This window comes from Sapajus apella, unplaced genomic scaffold (assembly GCF_009761245.1).
Source record: "Sapajus apella isolate SASKATOON/1434 unplaced genomic scaffold, GSC_monkey_1.0 scaffold105, whole genome shotgun sequence".
In the NCBI taxonomy this organism is placed as follows: domain Eukaryota; kingdom Metazoa; phylum Chordata; class Mammalia; order Primates; family Cebidae; genus Sapajus; species Sapajus apella.
Genome location: NW_022437045.1, coordinates 120,639 through 144,350, shown reverse-complemented (window position 1 = coordinate 144,350; position 23,712 = coordinate 120,639). Strand labels below are relative to the sequence as shown.

At 45.3% G+C, this 23,712-nt stretch overlaps 1 protein-coding gene across 5 annotated transcripts in view; it reads left to right on the top strand.

Annotated features, from left to right (window-relative positions):
• Positions 1-23,712, top strand: part of ARID1B (AT-rich interaction domain 1B) — a 436,956-nt gene that overhangs the window by 350,977 nt on the left and 62,267 nt on the right. For all 5 annotated transcript variants that reach the window (XM_032258730.1, XM_032258727.1, XM_032258728.1 and 2 more), the window contains 2 exons: positions 7,322-7,501; positions 23,003-23,330. In XM_032258730.1, the coding sequence (XP_032114621.1) occupies positions 7,322-7,501; positions 23,003-23,330 (508 nt within the window). The remainder of the gene's footprint in view (positions 1-7,321; positions 7,502-23,002; positions 23,331-23,712) is intronic.

The window sequence follows — 23,712 nt, the reverse complement described above, 5'->3', positions numbered from 1 at the left end:
GCTCAGAGCCCAAGTGATGGAACCAGAGTGGGGGCACCCTGGTGGCTGCGTGTCCAGGGCGGGGTGGCAGACTCACGTGCTGTGCTAAGTTTGGCTTTTGGCCAGTTGAGCAGTCAAGAGACCATGCACGGTTTTTGAACGAACACTTGAAAGATCACTGAGAGATGGGAAAGGGCAGTTCAGTGCCCAAGGGAAGGCACCAGCCCTGGGCACAAATGGAAGATTTTCTTCTTAGAGGAGGAAAACCAATAAGCACAGGGCCTGGCTGGAGATGCTCAAAGTTTAGAGGGCAGGAAGTCGCACAGATCAATGCTGGCTTTATTGTGGTGTGGGTGGTCATTTGTTTGCAGTGGGTAGCTGGGCTACAGATGGTTTGAAGAAGGTAAAATTCTAAACCAGCCAAATAAAAGGGTGCCCCCAGTGACCTCTAGACTCAGCTGAGTGCAGGAGCTTTAGCTTCCCAGTCCATGCCTTGGGACGTCCACTTCAGATGACACCCACCGGACACAGTGGAGCCTCTCAGAAGCGGTTTTGCCTGGGTCCTTCTTACACATTGTTCGGCTCTCAACTAAAACGTGACTTCTTCGAGGAAACCTTCCACCCTTCCGGTCTCAGCTGGGTCCTGCCCTGATACTCTCACAGCACCTGTACTTCTTTCATTCTCCCAGTCACATGCTGACTTCAGGTTGTCAGATGTCTGTGTCTCCCACTGGAACGTAAGCTCCGTGAGGGTGGATGGTGCCTGTGCTTGGCTGGTTCGTGCCCCTCGCACCTTGCACCCAGCCCAGCCCTGGCACCTTGTGAATGATAGAGAAATGGAAGAGAAAGGAGGTGATATTTAGTTGACTAAGATGTTACTGTTTTCGTTTCCCATAAAGTTATAAGTTGCTTTGTAATTTTAGTTCATCATTTTTCCCTGTCGATAGGCTTTTATTTTCTGTTCTCCTAAAATTTTAGTTCGTCAAGGGTAAGGATCACATGTTTTGCTTTTTAAAAAATATCCTCTTATTCTTACCACAGTTCCTAGAGTGCTCGAGTAAAATAGGTGCGTGCTGGCAGAAGATTTGTGCGACATTACTGTGGATTGAGTCACCAGTTTGATAGCTTAGATAGAAACCCACCCAGTGAATAAAGGGCTCACAGAATCACTATAAAGGCAAGAGTAATGCCTTTGTACAGCGTTTTCGTGTTTTTCAGTTTAGCAAAGCACTTTTGCATGGGTTTTTCTTATTTGACTCTCAGGGTGAATGATCTTGTAAGCCAGAGCAAGAAGTGTGTTCTCCCCTTTTTGCAAAGGAGGCTGTGGACCCACACAGCGAACGGGAGACGCAGCCTCTAAACAGATCTGCTTCTGAACAAATCCATAGGGGATGTGTTTCCTACTCCACTACCTTACCTTCTCTCTAAGGATGTCTGGGTTTCCACATCAGAAGGGTGCCTCTGCATTTGGAGTATGGTAATACAGGTTCTGTGACTGTATGAGCACACAGTGCAGGACTCAAAACTAGTAAATTCACTGATCAGAACCCTGGTGCAAATTTATGTTACAGTTTAATGTACGAAACATATTTTCATATGCGGTTTCCAAGAAACTTTGTTTTGTATAATGTAGATAATAATTATGTCATTCAGTGCTTTGTCTAAAGTTTGAATTTTCCCATGTTAGATATTTACTTGGGACCATGTAATTCCATAATGCATTTAGTAATTCCATATACTTTCACAGCGTATAGGAAATTCATTTTATATTTTCTGAATCTCTCCTACTAGAAGGTGTGGTACGCTAAACTCAGATGGCTTATGACTAGAAAAGGTCACACCTTTTAAAGACACAGCTGCATCTTCTCAGCTGTCAGCCTTTCTATTCTCAAACTCTGCTACAAGATGCCATCTTAGAGAACGTTCTGAAAGAAGCAAGATGCAATCAAACAAATATGTCACCATAAATAGGAAGAAAATTCTTAGTTGAAATCCGATTTCTTGGGAAACATTTTAAAATGTATTGCTTTCAAAAATAAAAATTTAACAAAACAAGAAAAGAACTACCTTCCAATTAAATATACTTAGAAATTACAGAATTGATTTAGATTTCTTCCGAGGAAAGGAAAACGTTTTAACGAGAATCACAGACACCTGTAGCCAGAAGTACCCCTACAGCTACTGAGCGCAGGTGAGGAAATGGAGGCCAGAAAGGCCAAGTCACTGACTGGAATCTGCACAGCAGACCTGGAGGCCAGGATGAGACCCTCGCCCAGTGCTGTCCTGGTTACCACACTGCTGTCTTTTCCCTCGTTTGAATCTATCGTAATGCTAAGAGCTACTGCTTGTTGAAAGCTTCTTGTGAGCCGGCCCTTTTATGTGTGTTTATCTCCATTAACCCTCACCACAACCCTGCGAGGTAGATATGATTCCCTCATTTTACAGACCAGGAAACTACTCATAGACCATCGTTTCTGTATTTAGTGTGAATACAAATACTTCATTTTTAGCCAACTTCTGTCTTCTAATTTTTTATCAATTTGCTGAGGAGATAGGCAATATTCGTATTCAGTAACCTTTAAAAATATCCATAAAGGAATACTTTTTTAGTAGGATTAGTTAGTACTGGCATTTAATTGTGATTTTCTATTTATGTGTCTTGTGTGCCTCCTAGCTGGTCTTCTCACGTGTAACCTTTCTCCTCCTCTTCAATCTTTTCTTCATGATACATATTACAGTAGAGTTAGCTTTCAAAAATGTAACAGGCATGGTGGCCCACAGCTATAGTCTCAGCTAATTTGGAAGCTGAGATGGGAAGATCACTGGAGGCCCAGAGTTCGAGACCAGCCTAGACAACATAGAGAGGCCCTGTCTCAAAAAAAAAAAAAAAAAAAAAAATGCAAGTCAGATCATACCATTTCCTGTTATGGCAATATATGGGCTATGCCATTATTACCCAAACTGAAAGACCAGCTTTTCTTTTTTTCTTTTTCCTATTTTTTTGAGATGGAGTCTCGCCCGTGTTGCCCAGGCTGGAGTGCAATGGCTCAGTCTCAGCTCACTGCCACCTCCACCTTCTAGGTTCAAATGATTCTCCTGCTTCAGCCTCCCAAGTAGCTGGGATTACAGGCACCTGCTACCATGCATGGCTAATTTTTGTATTTTTAGTAGAGACAGTGTTGGCCAGGCTGGTCTCGAGCCCCTGGCTCATGATCTGCCCTCATGATACAGAGTTTTGGTGAACCATGCAGCCACTGATTGGGTAATAGGAGCTGTACCTGCCAGATGAAATACTCCATATTCAAGAGAGAGAGTGACCAATAGAAATAAGAGGCAAATGATATAAACAGATATTTACAGAAAAGGAAGTGAAAACAGCTATTAAACAGTGTTCACATATACTCATGATAACAGAAATACAGATACAACCACAAATTGTAAAATATCTCTGAAAGAATACATTGAAAAACCATTTGCCTTTGGCTGGGGGAACTCTGGCAAAAGACAGGGATGTGAGAATTACTTCCCATCATACTCCCCTTTTAACCCTTTATAATTTGTACACAGTTACTCAAGTGCTGGAGTAATGTGGATTCCTGACATTTAAATAAAAAGCACGTAGAAATAAAAACTTATTTATCCCAGCTGGAAGCTGCATCTGAATGTATAGGCTATCCAAGAGTTAAAAGATACTCTTGGGAGTTGATAAACCAAACATTAACATCATAATGTCTTACTTTTTTGTATAACACATTATAGGTTATAGGACACTGACATATTATCTCAGCTGGTCCTCACAGGATCCGGGACTGTGGCTCAGAGAGGTTATGATTTGCCTAAAGTCACATAGCGAGCTGTATTCAATACCCAATGCAGTCCATTTATTCACACATCTGTCTCCCCAACTGGATTCAGAGGTTATACGCAAACAGGACCGCAGTCTGTGCCTTCGGTTCCCAGTCCACTGCCATGAGATGATGCTGGCTTAGGAAGGAGTCAGGGAAATGTGTCACCCTCCACTTTCATGGTCATGGGGACACAAGGGAAAGGGGTGAGTCTCACCAAAAATAGAAAACAAGATTTCAGGAAGCTCTTTTAAGTGGTACCATTGCAAAAGTCAATAATACAAAGAAAAAATAGCTTTCAAGTTGTAATTTCTACGTAAGGAGGTAGATTGCACACCCAGTAGAACTTTGTCCCGAAAGTACGGGAAATGGATGCTGTGATGCAGCCTCATTTGAATCCACCTCCTTTTTTTGCAGAGTTTTATGTAAATGCCAGTGACAGTTGAGATAGTTCAAGTAGAATGTAACATATGTATTTTTAAGGACTAAGTAAATAGAACAAGAAATAACTTGCCTGGTTAAGAATTCTTAGAACTCATTTGAACAAACCTTAAGCCAGTAACTTAAGAATATAGTATACTGCCTGGCTTGGTGGCTCACCGCCGTAATCCCAGCACTGTGGGAGGCTGAGGCGGGCAGATCACTTGAGGTCAGGAGTTTTGAGACCAGCGTGGCCAACATGGTGAAACCCTGTCTCTACTCAACATACAAAAATTAGCTGGGCATGATGGTGTGCACCTGTAATCACTGCTACTTGGCAGGCTGAGGCAGGAGAATCACTTGAGGTTGGGAGGTGGAGGTTATAGTGAGACTAGATCGCGCCACTGCACTCCAGCCTGGGCGACGGGGTGAGACTCCAGCTCAAAAAAAATAATAATGGTAATAACATACCATCAGAGCTTCCAAGGACACCTTCATGGTTGGAGTGAAATTTAATGCTAATTAAAGGGCCTGTGTTACTTTCCTTAACTAAGGAAGGAAAAGCAGTCATTCTTTTCAAAGAAAGTATGGGGAGACCCACATGATCTCTATGAAGTTAAAACACTTTTTTTTTATTAAACAGGACTCTCTTTGAAACACTTGAGAATTTTATAGTAAAGCTTAGATAAATATTTCATGTAACATCTTAAGATGCAATCATTCATAGTAATTTTAGTGCTCTGATTTCTGTTTGTTTTCAGATTTGAAAAAGCAAACGTTTTCTATGATGGTTTATATCTGGAAGCTGCCAATTGAGCCCAATTTCATAAGGCTTATCTTTATAAATAAGTTAAATAGGATAATAAGAAATAGTTCAACTTACTTTTATTTTATGTCTGTCTCTTTAAACAGAAGCAGTGTTAGAAGATCTCTTTTTTTCTTACTGAAATGTAAACTGTGGCTGCCTTTGTAAATACAGTGTGCCATTTAACCCTCTTAAGCCAACCGTAGATCTAGGATTATCTTACCCTCCCGCTGCCTCAGTGGACTTTCTTTGGAAGCTACTGCTTTAGCTTCTCATGGAGCAGAAACCTGCCCGTCTCCAGCTGGAGCCTTCACCTGGTAACGTGGGCCCCTCTCCCCAACACAAACCCCCGTGGTCTGAGAGTTGTTTTTCAAACTGCCCTTTGTTAGTGTGCTAGTTGGATAACGTCCGCTTTCTCTCAGGACTTTCTTGACTTGGGGTCCTCTTTGTCCTAAAGAGTATTTCACAGCTCCGTCTATGAACTCACTTCTATTTGCCTGGACTCCTGATACATGGAGGTACCCGACCTTCCAGTGACGTATAAAGATGTGCTTTCTTTATCCATTTGAAATACCGACCCACCAAGCACCGGTTGTGTTGTGCTCACTCAGCACTCTGTTGGGTGCATGAAGAATTAAACATCTATTCATTTTTTTTAAAAAAGGTAGTTTTTGTTAACCACCATGTGCCACACCCTCAGATGTGATCCTTGCCCTCATGGAGCTAATGTCTTAGTGGGGAAGAAAGATGATAAGTGAGTCAAAATAAAATAAAATGATTACCAGTGATTATGAAAAGTGCTGTGAAGGAAGGTGAGTGGGAAAGGGCAAGGGTTGGTGTGACCTCGGATGGGGTGTTGAGGGGAGGCTGGGGGGTGAGAAGGACCCAGCAGCGTGGAAGCAGATCGCGAGCGAGCCACGGAGGGAACGCGGGAGAGAGGCTTTTCTGAGGGAAAGAGCATGATGTTGTCTTGTAGGAACTCTGGGATCTGCAGGGCCGCGGAGGAGCAGAGAGCTCTAGGAAATGGGGCTGAAGGGAGAAAGGCAGCGGCCAGAGCTCATGAGGTCCCATAGGCAGGGAGGGTCACATGTGTGCATTTTATTCTAGTGCCAGTGGGAAGTCTTGATGAGTTTTATGCAGGGGAGATATATGCTCTCATTTCCTTTTGTATTCCTGAAAGGTAATTCTGGCATCTTTGAGGAAAATGAACCAAAAGGAGCAAGACTGGGGTTAGCAAGACTGTGGTCGGTCATATGCTGGGGTGTGTGTGGGGCACGAGAAGACATGGCTGGGGCTGGCTTTGGTAGAAGTAGAAATAAGGAAGAGGCACCACGCACGATCTGTGTTGGAGCGGAGTCACCAGGCCGTGCTGATGGATGGATCACACTTAGGGGCACGTTCTGTGTTGGAGCAGAGTCACCAGGCCGTGCTGATGGATGGATCACACTTAGGGGCACGATCTGTGTTGGAGCAGAGTCACCAGGCCATGCTGATGGATGGATCACACTTAGGGGAAAGAAGGAAAGGGTGGCCTTTAGGCATCCCATGTGTCTGAGGTAGCATTTGGACGAGTGGCAGTAGAGGCAGATAAGTCTCAAGACCCAACGGCTTTGAAGGAGGAAGTCAGAGGTTCTGCTTGGGTACAGCAGAAGCCAGTGCACACCCTGCAGTTGTTTGCAGCTGACCTCTGAGGGGTAGTGCGAACCAAGTATTCAGAAGTCTGTGGGCTCTTTAGGAGCCAAGTAACAGTTACTGCCTGAGGACACCCAGAAAAACAGCTCTGTGCAGGGAAGATCTGGTGCCCTTGGGTCTGAGGGGTGGGATGTTTGAGTGACCAGAGAGCCGCCTCCCAGGGATTGGGCAGTGGGCAAAGGCTCAGAGAGGGCATATGTGGCATGGCCAGCCTGGCAGGGGCAGAGGGCTTGCAGTCCAGCCGTTGCTAGTGCTCACTGTTGCTTTTTGTAGGGACTTTATCTGCAAGAGAGGTTAAGGTCACTTGCCTTTTCTCCTCCTTCCCCCTCTCCCTAATTTAAGTCCAGAAGCCATTGGCTTCCTGAGAATCTTCATGGGAATTCAGGGTTAGGACCAGGGGTTCACCAGGGCACCCTCCAGACTGTCCACACTGAATTGAGATGTCTTTAGTTGTTTTTTAGGAGAATCTCATGGTATCAGCCTTCTCCCCTGCCACTGGCCACATAATTCCATGTCCATTTTTATGTATGCAGAGATGCTGAAACACCTGCATTTATGTTTCCATTTATTTCCCACTTAGGTTTTATGGCAGGCACACAAAGAAACCCTCAGATGTCTCAGTATGGACCTCAACAGACAGGACCATCTATGTCGCCTCATCCTTCTCCTGGGGGCCAGATGCATGCTGGAATCAGTAGCTTTCAGCAGAGTAACTCAAGTGGGACTTACGGTCCACAGATGAGCCAGTATGGACCACAAGGTAAAACCAAAGCTTCTCCAAAATGCATGGCAGTAAGTCATAGAAGTCTTCTTAACATGCTAGTCCTTCAAGATTTTAATGTTGTAAACGTATTGTAAGATCCGTGGCCTGTTACCCGACAGTACTTTAGTTGCCCATAATGGTGGGAGAAATAATCATAGCCACCGTTGGTTAAGCATTTATGGTCGGACACTGGGTCAGTGCTTTTCGTCCATGTGTAGTAATGAAGTAGTGAACCCCTGTCTTCTGTGACGTGGTCCTAAATGTACAGAAAAAGACACAAGCCACGTCCTCAGCAGGTTTCTGATGTAAAACGTGGGCTCTGTTGGGTTGGGTTCTGGTTTGGCCGCTCCCTCTCAGTGATCGCCCTTAGAACTTCGAGCCGAGGGCTCAGGACCGCCCCGCCCGGAACATCTCCCAGCTTCTCTCCGGCATCCCACAGCACGCCCCCAGTAGCTCTCACGTCCCCAGTCCTCCCGAGTCTGACTCTTCAGAGACCAGACAAAGCCTGAAATGGTTACCTGTCCTTCACAAAAGAAGGTAAGGGAGGAGAAGAGAGCTCAGTGGGAGCATGTCCAGCCTGCTGCTTCAGCACACCTCCTTCCTGGAAGGGGATGTGGGTTTTGTCAGATACACAAGGTTTTCAACCTGATGTGTACATGTATACATATATATATAGATGTTTTTCCTAACTCACTTTTAGCAATAAGACATTTGAATTGACCACCTTCTTTATATTTTATTTCTTTGAAATAGACATTAATGGATTATTTAAGGAGAATGAGTTGATCTGGCAGGCACAATTCCCAGAATTCCCTCATTTTTGAAAATGGCAGGAACATTCCAGGTGAAGATGATGCGTGCCACTGGGAAACTCGTGAAAATGATTATACTTCTCCAGCAAAACCAGGCTTGCCTGGGGGTAGAGCCTTAGTGTTTTCTAGAGGTGTTTGCAACTGTTTAGCAAGCCCAGTCACCTCCTGTTTACCTGCCCTTTCTCAGAAAATCGCATCTTTCCGATGTGTGATACTTTATAGTTTGAAAAGTGAGTTACTGTCTTGTGTTCTGAAGATCTTTTTCCAAAAGATCTTCAGTATTTTCAGTGCTGCCAGTGTAGCATTGTTTTTTTGCCTTACGGGAATTTGTTGTATTTACTTTCCAAATACTGCTGTTGGTAGGAAGACTGTGGGGATACTGAGGAAAGCCAGCGTCTGTGTAGATGCCCTCCTGCCTTTGTTCTAGGGCTGTCCTGAGCGTGAGACTTGGTGTTTTGCCCGATTCTCTTTATATCACATCATCAAGAGTTTTCCATGTTAGTAATTCCAGTAAGCTGCTTTAGGAATTGCAGTCACAGGTCACAGTGATGTCAGCTTATTCCCTGTCAGCGCCAGGTAACTGTGGCATGCAGCAGTTTGTTGCTGAGTAGAGGCAGGACTGTGGACTTAACCCTTAATGGGCATGGTGGGTGTCATCAAAGCCAAGTTTCTTTAGCTGTCATGGAAAGAGAGCTTTAGTGAGAGTTGGAAAAGCAGTTTATAAATTGTGGTAGGCACAGAAAATGTGGGCTTTTGCTCCTAATGTAATTGGAGGCAAGGTCCAGACCCTGTTCTCAGAATTGGGTGTGGCTGGAGGCCTAGGATTTAACCCTTAAGACCACAAGCCCTTCCGGGAATCTTTGAAATTTGTCTCCATACTCTTAAGTCATTCAGTCTTGTAGCCTCTTTTTCTATTTATCATACGTGTCGACTGAGCCTTGGGCTATGTGGTAAGTCTTTTGTGAACAACTAAGGAAGAGCTTTTGCTGTAGGAATTAATAGCAGGGAAGGAAATGACTATAGAGTGGATTTATTTTTTGACTAAATCCCTGTGTTTCGGAATCATTGAAGGTGAAGACCCTTAATGTAAGAGCACTGAGCCCAGGAGAGTTCTTATCCAAACTGCTGTCTCCTTGGAAAATCGCTTCCTCTTTCTGAGTTTCTCTTTGTCTAGAAAATGAGATTATATTACATTGGAAGTTGCTTCCGCTTCTGATGTTGTACAAGTAAAGCCTTGCTTCAGTTCCAGGACCTTTACTGTTCAGGTAGCCCACTGGGTTCCTGCATCATGCTTAGGCTTTTTGTTTGGGTGTTTTAAGGCATGAACCTTGAGTGTAGGTTAAGAGTAGAAATGATCTGAAATGAGGATGATATTCCCACTCTCTGTGCCTGAAAGCACCAGGCACCCTTTTCCCCTCTCCTGGGTGACATTGCCGCCTCGCTCCCCTCCAAGGCATATGTGCACCTGGGTTCCTGCATCACTTCTGAGTGCTGTGTGCTGTGAGAGTCCTGGTCCTCTCGATTCCAATCCAAATCATCACCTTTTCCCCCTTGGAGCCTCTGTCCTCAGCAAACACTCAGCGACAGATCACACTTGCAGCATACATTGTACAGTTCAGTAAATGCCCTTCATTTATTCCATCTTTGTTATCCTTTCAGAAAGGATACAAATACAGGGTTTTTTCTTTCTCCTCTTGATTAACTACCGAGATTATTAATGACATAGCGTCCTTCTTCGCATTAGAAGTGTTCATCTCTCTGGAATGACTCACTCATGCAGTCACCCAAGATGTCGTCAGCCTCGTTTTTCTGTTTTTGTTCTGAACTTAATGACTTGCTTCTGGTTTTGCTTTTTTAAAGAAGTTTCAAATATTTCACAGGCATTTTACTCACATTTTATTGTCAGGAGCAGCTTTTCCAAAATTGTTAATAATAACAACCAGCATTTACTGAACATGTTACTATGTCCTGGTCCTTTTTTCTGTATTTTTCATATATTAACTCATTTAATCCTCACAGAAGTTGCTGTTATTACTCTACTTTACAGAGGAAGAAACTGAGGCACAGAACAGGTGAACAGTTTTGCCAGGATGCACAGTGACTGCAGTGGTCAAGCCAGGGTCCAAACTCAGGCTGACTCACCCGTTCTCTGTTTTTTTGTTTTTTTTTTTTTTTTTTTTTTTTTTGGCATGGAATCTCGCTCTGTTGCCAGGCTAGAGTTCAGTGGTGCGATCTCAGCTCAGTACAACCTCCATCTCCCAGGTTCAAACGATTCCCCTGCCTCAGCGTCCTGAGTAGCTGGGACTACAGGCATGTACCACCATGCCCGGCTAATTTTTTGTATTTAGTAGAGATGGGGTGTCACCATGTTGGCCAGGATGGTCTTGATCTCCTGACTTCGTGACTCACCCACCTCTGCCTCCCACAGTGCTGGGATTACAGGTATGAGTCACCATGCCTGGCCCCATTCTCTTAATTAATGGGAAGCCCTCTAAGGCTGTCCCTATTTTGTAAATGAGGATCAAAGTCTTGAGAAATTTAATAATTTGTCCGTGATCCCACAGTGTTATAGTAAGTGGCCAGGCCAGGGTTCCCACCAATGGACACTGACTTACAAGGCCAGTCACGTGGTCACTGGCGGGGTTGTTTCCCATACCTTAGCTGTACTACCTTCTTGCTAATTCGTTCGTTCAGTGAGTCAGTGAGATACAACACCAAAATGACAAACAAATTGCCTTTAAGTAGCAGGAAACATTTTAGGAATACAGACGTGGAAATATATTTTTTAAAAATACTTTTTCAGTGTGATGGCTCATGCCTGTAATCCCAGCACTTTGGGAGGTTTAGGCGGGCAGATCACTTGAAGTCAGGAGTTCAAGACCAGCCTGGGTAACGTGAAACCCCATCTCTACTAAAAATACAAAACTTAGCTAGGCGTGGTGGCATACCCCTGTAATCCCAGCCACTCAGGAGGCCGAGGCACAAGAATCACTTGAACCTGGGAAGCGGAGGCTGCAGTGAGCCCAGATCAGGCTACTGTACTCCAGCCTGGGTGACAGAGCAAGACCCTGTCTTTAAAAAAATAAAATACTAAAGAGATTAAGAATAAAATTCCTGACCAGGCATGGTAGCTCATGCCCGTAATCCCAGCACTTTGGAAGGCTGAGGTAGGTTGATCACTTGAGCCCAAGAGTTTGAGACCAGCCTGAGCAACATGGTGAAACCTCATCTCTACAAAAAGATACAAAAAAAAATTAGCCAGGTGTGATGGCAGACACATGTAGTCCCAGCCACTCGGGAGGCTGACGTCGGAGGATCACTCGAGCCCAGGAGGTTGAGGCTGCAGTGAACTCTGATCATGTCACTGCTCTACAGCCTGGGTGACAAAGCGAGACCCTGTCTTAAAAAAACAAATAAAATTTCTATGATGTGAAGAAGGGGCAATGTTAGAAATGTATACTAGTACTATAAGATCTGAATTGTTAAATAAATGAAGCCAATCTGAATGTGTAAAAAATGTTTAATTACAGTATATTTTATGAAACAGTACTTTGCTACCTTGAAGCAAGCACATGTAATAATAACTACCCTTGCAAAGTGTTTGCAAGGAAAGAGGACTATGGGGACTTGCTTTAATAAATAGAAAGGATTGTGTAATTAACATGTTAATTATTAATAAGTGAATTTGTATGGGAAAAAGAGAGCTAAAATCAGTTTCATATCCATAGCCTTTTTATTTCTTAAGGACAAACCTATCCTGTTTGTTTTTTGTGTTCTCTAGAGGAATGTCTGTCACACTGACTCTCCAGAAATACTTTTTGCATGTTGTTGCTAGTTACAAAATACAAACACTCTGGCCTTAGTTTTGCTGTGAGTAAGCGGTGTTACCTTGGTCTGGATTTCTGCTGGGCATCACTCACTCTGTAATAGCTTATGGGAATCTATGTTGGGCCACCACAGGCAGTACACGGGTGTTGCTGACACCTGGGTTTATGCCTGATTTTTATTGTGTATGTCTTAAGAAGCAGAGGACTTAGAAGTAGGTGAGTCTGATGAACCTTTTATTTCTAAATTACTTTGGTAAAGGTGTTTTTCGGAAGGGTTTGAAGATTTTTTTTTTCACCAAAATAAATTAGATGCTATCTAGAAATTTTCCTTCTCCCGTCATTCATTGTATGTGTCTCATAAGTTCAGCAAAGGCAAACTTTAAATGATACTCAGTTGAATGAATACAGTTCCAGACTAGTGAATTACACAGCAAAACTCTTAAACTGTTGTGGTTCTAGAGGATCAAAGTATAAGTGTCCAGAGTTGTGGGCACACTAGCTCCTTGTGGGTACCTTATAGGCCCTGTAGTCACTGAGACCCAGGATTTCAGTATTTACTCTTCTAAGTTCAGAACCTCTGTCTTTGGCTGGTTGGTTGGTTGTCGAGACAGAGTCTCACTCTGTCACACAAGCTAGAGTGCAGTGATGCAATCTTGACTCACTGCAACCTTGAGCTCCTGGGCTAAAGTGATTGTCCCACCTCAGCCTCTCTCAGAGTGGGAACCACAGACATGCACCACCATGGTGGGCTAATTTTTTTTTTTTTTTTTTTTTTTTTTTTAAATAGAGACGCGATTTCAGCATGTGGCCCAGGGCTAGTTTCTAACTCCTGGGCTCACATGATCCACCCACCTCGGCCTCCCAAAGTGCTAGGATTATAGGCATGAGAGAACCTCAGTCTTATTATTGAATTGACTTAACTGCAGGTGCTCATCTGCAGAGGTGGGTCCGTCTGCCACATGGATTCATTTTGTGTGGGCAGAAGACTTCTGGAAAGTGCTGCAGATTGACAAGATCCTCTTCTCTGATGTTCCAAAGACCGTGCAGGTCACTCCCCTTCAGTTTGCTCATTTTATTATTTTCTTGAAACAGGTTGATACACTTGACGAGGCCACAGCTGCTTCTTATCTTAACCTTGTGTTTTGGTTAAATAGACAGTGCAAAGCAAAAGGATCAATGCTTTGTTCTATACTGTTATGTTTTACTAAGGAAACACCCAAAATCTGTCTTGCTAATATTAGAAATAAAAATTGAATTAGATTATTTCATAGTAAAGGATAGGTTCGTGTAAATTAAGTCGTCTTGTGATGCCTGAATCTAGCCTTTAAGTTACAAGACTTAAGCGTGAGTTTTTCTTAGCCTGATAATGATCGTGATTTTTATAAGAGCATCGCTTCATGATTTTATCAAAACCTGGAAATTAGGGAGAAAACTCAGGAAAATAAATAGTACAAATCAACTTAAAATGAAAAAGAGAGAAAAAAATCAAGCAACTTTAATTTTGAGTAGTGTGAGGCTAATTGTTTTACTGCAGTAATTAACATCAGCAGCATTCAGAGCAGTGCACTCCCTGCCCTTGCCCATGACGGAGCACACAGCCATACACGCCCTGTCAGGGGGGCTTCATTAAGACAGCGGTGGGTAGCATGGAGAGAGGTGGGGTGTGGACATATAGCTTTACTTGCCCTCTTAGCAAGGGACCTGCCTTTTCCCCACGCCCATTGCTCTTCCATTTATTTGAATGTTTGTTTAAAAGGAAATTACCCATTGACACATTTCACAGCTCTGTCCGCAGCACCAGACACCCTGGAGACGGGTCCCTCTGCCTGTGGTCAGCGGGGGCCGATCAGGACCCTCCCTGGCCCACCTTCAGGAGATTCCTTTCCCCTGCGGTCAGTGTGGGGTGTGCAGGGCACAGCAGCAGAGTCTGGAGACACAGCCCCTGCAATGTGTGACCCCATAACTTTGATGCTTAGATGCCTTTTGTTCTTACCATAGAAACGTGACTGTTTCACACTGCAGTTGACTATTGAGTTGGGTCAATAGCTATATTTATTTTTATTTATTTATTTTAAGATGGTCTCGCTCTGTTGCTCAGGCTGGAGTGCAGTGGCACAGCCTTGGGTCACTCCAACCTCTGCCTCCCGGGTTCAGGTGATTCTCCTGCCTTAGCGTCCAGAGTAGCTGGGACTACAGGTGCCCACCACCACACCCAGCTAATTTTTTAATTTTTAGTAGAGATGGGGTTTCACCATGTTGATCAGGCTGGTCTCAAACTCCTGACCTCAAGTGATCTGCCACCTTGGCCTCCCAAAGTGCCAGGATTACAGGTGTGAGCCACTGCCCCTGGCCTTTTTATATGTTTTTTAATGGCAGTGCTTACCTTTTCTTATACGTTCTTCTGTTTGAGGAGTAAATTGCATGATGAAAGTAAAATTAGTCATATAATGCAATATGATAACGTAAAGATAATTTCTTTTCACTAATTATGCAGTTACTAATATTAGAACAGTTTTTGGGCCAGGTGCGGTAGCTCCCGCCTGTAATCCCAGCACTTTGGGAGGCCGAGATAGGTGGATTGCTTGAGCCTAGTAGTTCAAGACCAGCCTGGGCGACACAGTGAAACCCTGTCTCTACTAAAAATACAAAAAATTAGCTGGGTATGGTGACATGCACTTATAATCCCAGCTACTTGGGAGGCTGAGGCCGGAGAATTACTTGAACCCAGGGGGCAGAGGTTGCAGTGAGCCAAGATCGCACCACTGCACTCCAGACTGGGCTGCAGAGCAAGACCCTGTCTCAAAAAAAATGAAAATAACACTTTTTGCCTATTCCTTGGCTGATTCTATCTATTCATTGTCAATTGTCCAGCAATAGTTACCATAATTTTTTCCCAACAGCAACCACATGAGATAGAGAATCTTTTATTGCACCCTTTTTATAGAGGTGGTAACTGAGCTTTAGATTAACAGGTAGCTTTCCAGAGGTCACCTGCCCAGAACCAGACAGTGAGACCCACCTCTTGGGAGGCCACTCTTCTTCACTTGCTGCCTCAACATCAGATGCCGGCCTGCGAGCGTGCCCACGTGTCCTCAGGGTCCGCCTCTGACGCTAGCCCCGGTTAGGGACCCGCCTCTGCCCCTAGAGACAGCGGCCATGCACACGGTCCCCTTCCCCTCACCACTCTGCAGAGTCTTCCCTCCTGTGTTTCTCTCCATCGCACTCGTCACCACGTCATTGTCCTGATTTCTTTACTTGCCTGTTTCCTTCCTCCAGAATATAAGCTCTTTGTCTTCATTCAGTGCTTAATCCCCAGCGTTTAGCAGAGATCCTGGCATGTAAGAGGCCCTTAATAACTCTTCCTTAAATGAATGAATTTTGCTAACGCGGAGTAATCCAGAGTCACTGGTACGCCTTCCTCCCCCTGCCTTGAAGCTTGATGGGTATTGGGTTGACTGTTCACTGCCTACGTACCTGGTATATTATCCTTGCGGGGTGAGACTAAGGATTGTTTCTGTTTCTGTGCTTCCATATTTTCTGCATTGAGCTTGTATTACTTTGTAATTAAATTTTTTAAGGAGGACAATAATTGTTGTAACATCAATGGAAAAAAACGACCAAAAGTGAAAGATTGAAGCGGCACTACCAGGTAAGATAATAGGTCTTCGTCCTTTTACAAAGCTTGTGTGATATTGTCAGTTTTACGTTTTAAAGAATTTTTAAGTGCATATTGGCCCGAGAGAAATACGGTACCTTATATATATTTCAGAAAACAAATTCTCTCTTTCTTCCCACAATGGGATTTAATGCAACTTGGGGTAAGTCAGCTTTCCTTTTGATGAACTTGTGTTTGTGGTGATCTAGCTACTTGATGCCTGAAAGAGCAGCATTGGATGATAGGTCCGGTAGAAACGTAGAGTTGACAGTTGTTTTAAAATAGAACTTTGTTTTTCACAGAAAAGATCTTACTTAAATATGATAGCAAATAAACACATTAAAAAAATGCTCGAAATCTTTTTTCATCAGGGAAATGAAAATTAAAACCACATTGATTTCTATTATATATTGATTCAGATAGCTAATTTTTTCTAAGTTGGAATATCAAGTGCTGACAGTTAGAACTCACACAGTTATTTGATGGGAATATATACAACATAGTGCAGCCACAGCTTGGCAGTTTCTTGTAAACATGTACTTACCACCTAGCCCAGTAATTACATTTCTAGGGTTTTACCAAGAAAAGTGAAACATATTCCTACCACACAAAGACCTGTATACAAATTTTTAGCAGCTCTACTCGTAATTGCCAAAAACTAGAAACCATATCCAAGAATGGACTAGTACTCAGCACTGAAAGGGAAACTACGGATATACGCAGCAGTGTGGACAGATGTCAAAGGCGTGTTGCTGAGAAGCAGGTACAAAGCCCATGCTGCGTGACTCCATGCGGCATTGCAGAGAAAGAAAATGACGTGAATGGAAATCAGATCAGTGGTTGCCAGGGGGTGGTGTGGGGATGAGGCAGACTTAGAGAAGGGAAAGAGGGAACTGTCCCCTCCTTTCATTTCTTGTGAGAGAAATATTCTGTACCTTGACTGTGCTGTTGATTACAGGATTATAAATTTTTGTTATTGTATGTAAATTATATGTCAATAGACATGACAAAGCTGGACATGTTGGCTCACACCTGTCATCCCAGCACTTTGGTAGTCCCAGGTGGGTGGATTGCTTGAGGCCAGGAGTTTGAGACCAGTGCTGGCAACATGACGAAACCCTATCTCTACTAAAAATACAAAAATGACCCTTGCGTGGTGGTACGCGCCTGTAATCCCAGCTACCCAGGAGGCTCAAGTGGGAGGATCGCTTAAACTGCGGCAGCAGGGGTTGCATTGAGCCAGGATTATACCACTGCACTCCAGGCTGGGTGACAGAGCAAGACTCTGTCTCAAAAAAAAGATGGTATTTTGTAGTAACTGCTATAAAAATGGCAAACATCACTGGCTACCAAACAAGATAAATGCATATTTAGCCCCAATTCACAACTACCTTTATCATAGTATGTAGCTGATTAAGCATTTCTTTCTTCCCCGAGGGTAAGATTTCTGATTTATGGCCTGTGCCTCCATTTTATCCTCTGCCGTGTAGGGACTAACGCAGAACCCTGTGCACAGTAGTTGTTCATAACTGTTGAGTGATTGAAACTCAGAAGCAAAATTTCATGTATGGGTGGAAACATTTAGTGTCGAAAAGCAGTAAGCTCTGAGTATGGGTTTAAATATTCTGGAGTCAGGTACAGAATTATTTGTGATCCGCCTGAAATTATGATGGTGACTTGAATAGGGTCTAGCTTCTGCTCCCTCTCTCTGGTGCTTGAACATAACTCCTGGTGGGTAGAAATCTGCATTCATTTGGTGACCAATTTTCCAAAGCTCGTGTGCCAAGATGAACCCACTTGAAAACTGTGGGCTCTTGGCCTTGGCTGCAGGACCAGTCCAGCTGAGGTGGGCTGGCCCGGCATCTGCCGCCTGCATTGTGCTTAATGCTGGGTCCATCTGTTTTCTGTCAAAGCCAGTGCCAACAAATTACCAACCTATTAGCGGAACATGGAAATAAGATTGCGCTTCTCATTCCTGGCTTTGCCTCTCATATTTTGCTTGGCTTACATACTTGGTTTTTGTTTATTTTGGGAAGAAAGATACGTTATCGAGTAGTTGGGGTGCATGAATCATTTTTTGCCCGGTGCACACATTTTTTAAAATGTAGGGGAGTAATGTTAGTGATGTTACGGCCGTTGATGACGATGGCAGCTGTCATTTGCTGGGCCGCGCGGTGCCTGGCGTTGCACTCGTTACTTTCAACCTCTTACTCACCATTGCCGTCACTTTACAGATGACAGAACCACAGTTCAGGGAGGTGAAACAGCTTGTCACGCTGCTAGGGAGTGTCAGAACCAGTGTTCACACCCAGATTTTGCTGCCTCTTAAACCATTTTAAGCCTGTAGAAACTATTTTTATCCTGGCACGTGAGTTTAATCAGGAAAGTTTCAAAGAAAAGAAAAGGGGACTTCGTATTTCTTCTCTCTGATCGAGGCCTCTGTAATTAGAACATGTTTCCTTGACGTGCCCTTTGGAGTGACAGTTCATGGAATCAACCCAACTGATGGCACAGAAGTAGATTGGCACCCCGGGCCTAAGCGCCCTTCTAAGCACAAGTGTGTGCACACATGTCTTGATGTGCATGGCTATGCTCGAACGCGTGCTCCACTAGGTTTGCAGATACTTCCTGCCAGGAGACGAAGACCAGCTGCCGAATTGAGCAAACATTTGAAACAGCTCATCCCTCCTTAATATATAACATAAATGAGAGATGGAGGTAGCGTACAGGGTAACGAAACTTCTCTGTAGTTTTTTTCATGTTCATTAAAATACAGCCCTTGACTGCCAGTTAAACCTGGGAAGTTGGAGTGCCAGCATTTCCCCATTCCAGCTATAAGGAGAGTTCAACAAAATCAGAAACCTTGTTTCTCTAGTAAAACCTCATGATGGGTATAGTCTAAATGCTTGTTTTCAGAAACAAGATTAAAGCGTTAGTTCATTTCCTTCGAAAGCAAAGGGCACATATGTTTTCACTGAATAAGGCTTCTTACCAAGTGAGTCACTTATCTGGTGTTGAGGGTGGGTGGAAACAAGCCCTCAAGTCATAGCATGAATATGTGAATTAATTATTTGTGCATTCAAACCATGAATGAGTATATTTATTTTTAATAAAAGCAAGAGCTAAGAAGGAGCACTGTATTTCGCTGATCTTATCAGATCACCTGGAAGCTCCAGGGATGTGAACTCTGGGAGGAGGAGGAGGAGGAGGAGGAGGAGGAGGAGTCTGGATTCTCCCAGGGAAGAGTCGTGAGGACAGGGGCTCTCTCTGGGTAAGCGTGGGAAGAGGAAGGGCCCAGCAGCTGGACAGCTGGCCCCTGCTCTGTGCTCGCCTACCAGGGCGCACAGAAGGTGCCTTTTCCACCAAGGCCACGTGATGGGAAAACAGACGGGAGCGTATGTGTGTCCCATGGAATGGGAGATTCAGGAGAAACTTAAGAAATTTTTGTAAAGAAGTTTGAAACTGATGAACAGTGGTGTTTTTTCTTGTTTTTTATTTTAACTCGAAAACAAAATTTGATGATATCTGCAAATCTCAGTTGTGCAAAAGCAGTGCCTCTTCCTGCCGAAGCAGTTTAAGAAGCCAGCCGTCAAAGGCTAATAGTGTGTGGCCCAGCGCACCCGAGTACCTGCGCTGTGCCTCTTCTGTTCCTGTTTCCTGTCCCACTGTGTCTTCCAGTCTTCTGCTTTCTTTCCCAGTTCCTCAGATCTGTCATTGCCACACTCTGGCATCCCCCGAAGCCTTTCTCAGCCTTCCAGAAGACGGTGTTCAGGGTTAAGGAAGTTGCTGACTTCACCAGCTCTTACTTGCCGTTGCTAGTGTAGCAGTTTATTAGCTTGTCCCAAGACCGGTCTGTATCAGGAGTCCACAGATTATGGCCCGCCATGGCCCACCACCTGTTTTTGTAAATAAAGTTTTATTGGAACACCACCATTCCCATCTATGTGTATGGCTGCTTTGGGGGCTACAGTGGCAGGACCTGAGTAATTGTGATAGAGCCTGTTTGCCCCAAAAGCCTAAACTGTTTCCTACCTGGCCCTTGACAGAACAGGTGTGCCTGCCCACATCTGCATGGACAGTGGCCTGTGTGTCACCTATAGGGAATAATCCGTGTCTCCTGAACAGCCAAATGAAAATGCACACAGTAGCGCTCACAGAGGGCAGATGCACAGACAATGTGGAGAAGTCTGCAGAGTCTCTTGCAGATTTGTAGGTGATAGAGCTTTACATGTGTGAATCTAAGACAGCTGGTTTTGACCATTGCAATAACCTTGTTACATAAATGTGCTTTTTCTGAAGTATTTGAGAGACTGTGTAGCAGGTACATCATGCTTGGACTCTAAGCTACACTCGGGACTGCCGAGACTCAGACCTGGGTCCTCCAGTTGTGAGCCATGTGACCTTGGGACACCTGTTGTATTCACAGCCCCGGGCCACAGGCTCCTCATCTCCAGCATGAGGATTGTAATAATGTGTACCTCCTAGGCTTCATCTGGGGATCAAGTGAATTAACACAAAGAACTTGGAACTGAGCTTAGCACATAGTAAATATTAAGTGTTTGCTTTTACTGCAGTTATTAATCCAATCCTATCTCTGCTGGAAATCCTTGAGAAGCTCCTCCTTATTGACAGGATAAACCTCAACTCAGAAGCCTGGTACACAAGGCCCTGCCGGACCCAGCCTCTCCCTTCTGTCCCCCGGACAGCCACACGCAGCGCCCTGGTGGTGGTCCTGAGTTGGTCTGCCCTTGCCATCCAGCTGGTGTCCCCAGCATCTCAGCCATAAGTGCCCTTTTGCCTCTCCTGCCTTAGCCCCCAGCCAACAATGAAGCCCCATCAAGCGGCACCCGCAAGTGAGATACTTCACATACATTAGATGGTTTAATCCGGAGAACACCTTTTCACACGGACAACGTTAGGATTATCTTTTGTTTTACAGAGAAGAAAATGAAACAAAAGATGAAAGCAGCTTTCCCGAGGTCCTGCAGGCAGGCAGTGGAGCCTCACCCAGCCCCTGAAGGCAGCTCCTGAGGATTCAGCACCAGGAGTGCTCATTCAGAGGACTCCACCAGCCCCCACCACGGGGACCCCCATGCCCTCAGCCCCCATCAGAATCACTCTCCCTTCCCTCTTGCACTTTTCACATTGTATGCTTTTTTAGTTTTGCTTTTATACTTTTTCTTGTTTATGCCCATACTGCTTTACCCTACATGTGCACATGCACGCACACACGTGCACATGCACACACACACACGCATGCACACGCGCGCACATGCTCACCCATGTAGATTGGAGCTTCTCAAGTGCGGGAATCGGATTGTATTTAGCTTTACATCGCGCAGACCAAACAGCTTTTGGCATGTAATCCGTGTATAGTTATGTCACGTGGGTGGGGAAAGGCTTCCAGAAGGTAGTGAGGACTGATGGGAAACACTAATCCACATTCTAGACGCACTTGTCTTTTACATTTGTGTAGTGTCAACAGTCGTTAATCAGGAAGCAGCAGCGGTATTGGTTAAATACATGGGTCCCAGAGTCAGTTTGCTTGAACTTCAGTCCTTATCTTCTAGCTCTTGATTTTTCTCATTTGTAAATGGAGTCCTGGGGGTATCTATATTTCATGTGGTTACTGGAAGAAATGAATGAATTCATTGGTGCAAAGCACTTAACCAGGTCCCCAGCACACACGATAGCTGAGCAGCTGTTATGGCTGAAGTAGTTATCATGTGTACCTTTGATTTCATTGAATTTATCTACACACAATCAGAGTAAAAGGTGTGAAAGGAAAGAGAAGACAACTACAGAGACAGCCAGGGCCGTGGCCAGTGTGTACCAGGGCCGGGGTTGCCACTGGGCACCTTATCCCTGCCTCCAGCCCTGCCTGCCAGCCCTCACCCCCGCTTCCAGCCCTGCTCTCTAACCCTCACACCTAGCTCTGCCTGCCAGCCCTCACCCCCCCAGATGCCCTCCAGCCCTCACCCTCACAGCTCTGCTCTCCAGCCCTCACCCCCCAACTCTGCCTGCTAGCCCTCAGCCCCCCAGCTTTGCCCTCCAGCCCTCACCCCCGCCCCTGCCCTGCCTTGCCTGCCAATCCTCACTGCCCCCCTCCGGCCCTGCCCACTAGCCCTCAACCCCCTAACCTGCCTGCCAGCCCCCACCCCCACCACCAGCCCTGCCCGCCAGCCCTTACCCCCGCCTCCGGCCATGCCCACCAGCCCTCACTGCCCTCCCCCCAGCTCTGCCCGCCAGCTCTCCTGCCACCGTGAGCCATGCTGGTGCTGGGACAGTTTTCCAAGATGTGGCAGCCAGCACAAACCAGCCACTTGATCCTGGTACCCAGGCAAAAAAAAAAATTATTCCCAGCTTATAGGAAAACGGGCTCGTGCGAGGTTCCTGCAAACACCTTCCTGTGAGACTTGAAAGGGTGATTTGGACTGCATGTGCATCTCGTCCTACACGTTGTCTTTTTGAGCCCTGTCTCATGACTGTTGAAGGTAGCAGTGACCTAGTGGTACGGTCTCAGAGTGCTGCTCACCATTTGGTTAAAACATGGAATGTGCCGGGCGCGGTAGGTAGTTCACGCCTATAATCCCAGCACTTTGGGAGGCCGAGGTGGGCAGACCACGAGGTCAGGAGATCAAGACCGTCCTCCTGGCTAACACAGTGAAACTCCGTCTCTACTACAAATACAAAAAATAAGCTGGGCTTTGTGGCGCGCACCTGTAATCCCAGCTACTTGGGAGGCTGAGGCAGGAGAATCGCTTGAACCCAAGAGGCAGAGGTTGCAGTGAGTCATTATCATGGAGCTGCACTCCAGCCTGGTGGCAGAGCGAGACTGTGTCTCAAAAAAAAACCCAAGAATATGCATCGTTGAATGGATGGAGGCATCGGTAGCCTTTGCCTATTCGTAGGGTTTTTCGTTTTTTGGTTTTTTTTGTTTTTGCTTTTTATGACCAGCCTGAATTTCTCTTTACCAGCACAGTGGTCCTCTGGGGCTGTCTGTATTTGGGTCACTCTCTGAGGGCCTGGGGGTGTGCAGAGAGCATGTTTGAGGCTGGCGGCCTCACCAGCACCAACAGGAAGGGCCAATAAGGGTCATGACTAATACTCCGTGGTGATCGCATTGTTGGACAAAAAGTATTTCCAGTGAATGTTGTCACAAGATTAAATAAAAGGCTTTACTTTGTGTTTGCTTTTTGTTTAGGTAACTACTCCAGACCCCCAGCGTATAGTGGGGTGCCCAGTGCAAGCTACAGCGGCCCAGGGCCCGGTATGGGTATCAGTGCCAACAACCAGATGCATGGACAAGGGCCAAGCCAGCCATGTGGTGCTGTGCCCCTGGGACGAATGCCATCAGCTGGGATGCAGAACAGACCATTTCCTGGAAATATGAGCAGCATGACCCCCAGTTCTCCTGGCATGTCTCAGCAGGGAGGGCCAGGAATGGGGCCGCCAATGCCAACTGTGAACCGTAAGGCACAGGAGGCAGCCGCAGCAGTGATGCAGGCTGCTGCGAACTCAGCACAAAGCAGGTACGCCACCCAGGAGCACGCCCCGGGCAGGTACGCTGTGTGTCTACGCGTGGCCACGTGACTACGCACATAGCCGCATTGTTCCCCAGGGTCACACCGAGCAGTAGAATGTCACTGTGCTTGGCCGTTCTTTTTGTGTTAAAATACATTCTGTAGCGTCAAGGTCAGAGAACTGAGTGACAAACCATGTATTATCATACGTGAGGAAGGAATGTGAGCAGTGGGCATGTCAGTCGTGGGAGGCGATTTGAAATGTCTGAATAGTCATCGCAGCAGCAAACCAGAGCCAGTCACACAGGGAAGTGTCTGTGTGGTACCGGTTGGAGCAGTGAGTTTTAAGCAGGAAATACTAACCTTAGAAACCATTTAAATTCTGAAACAT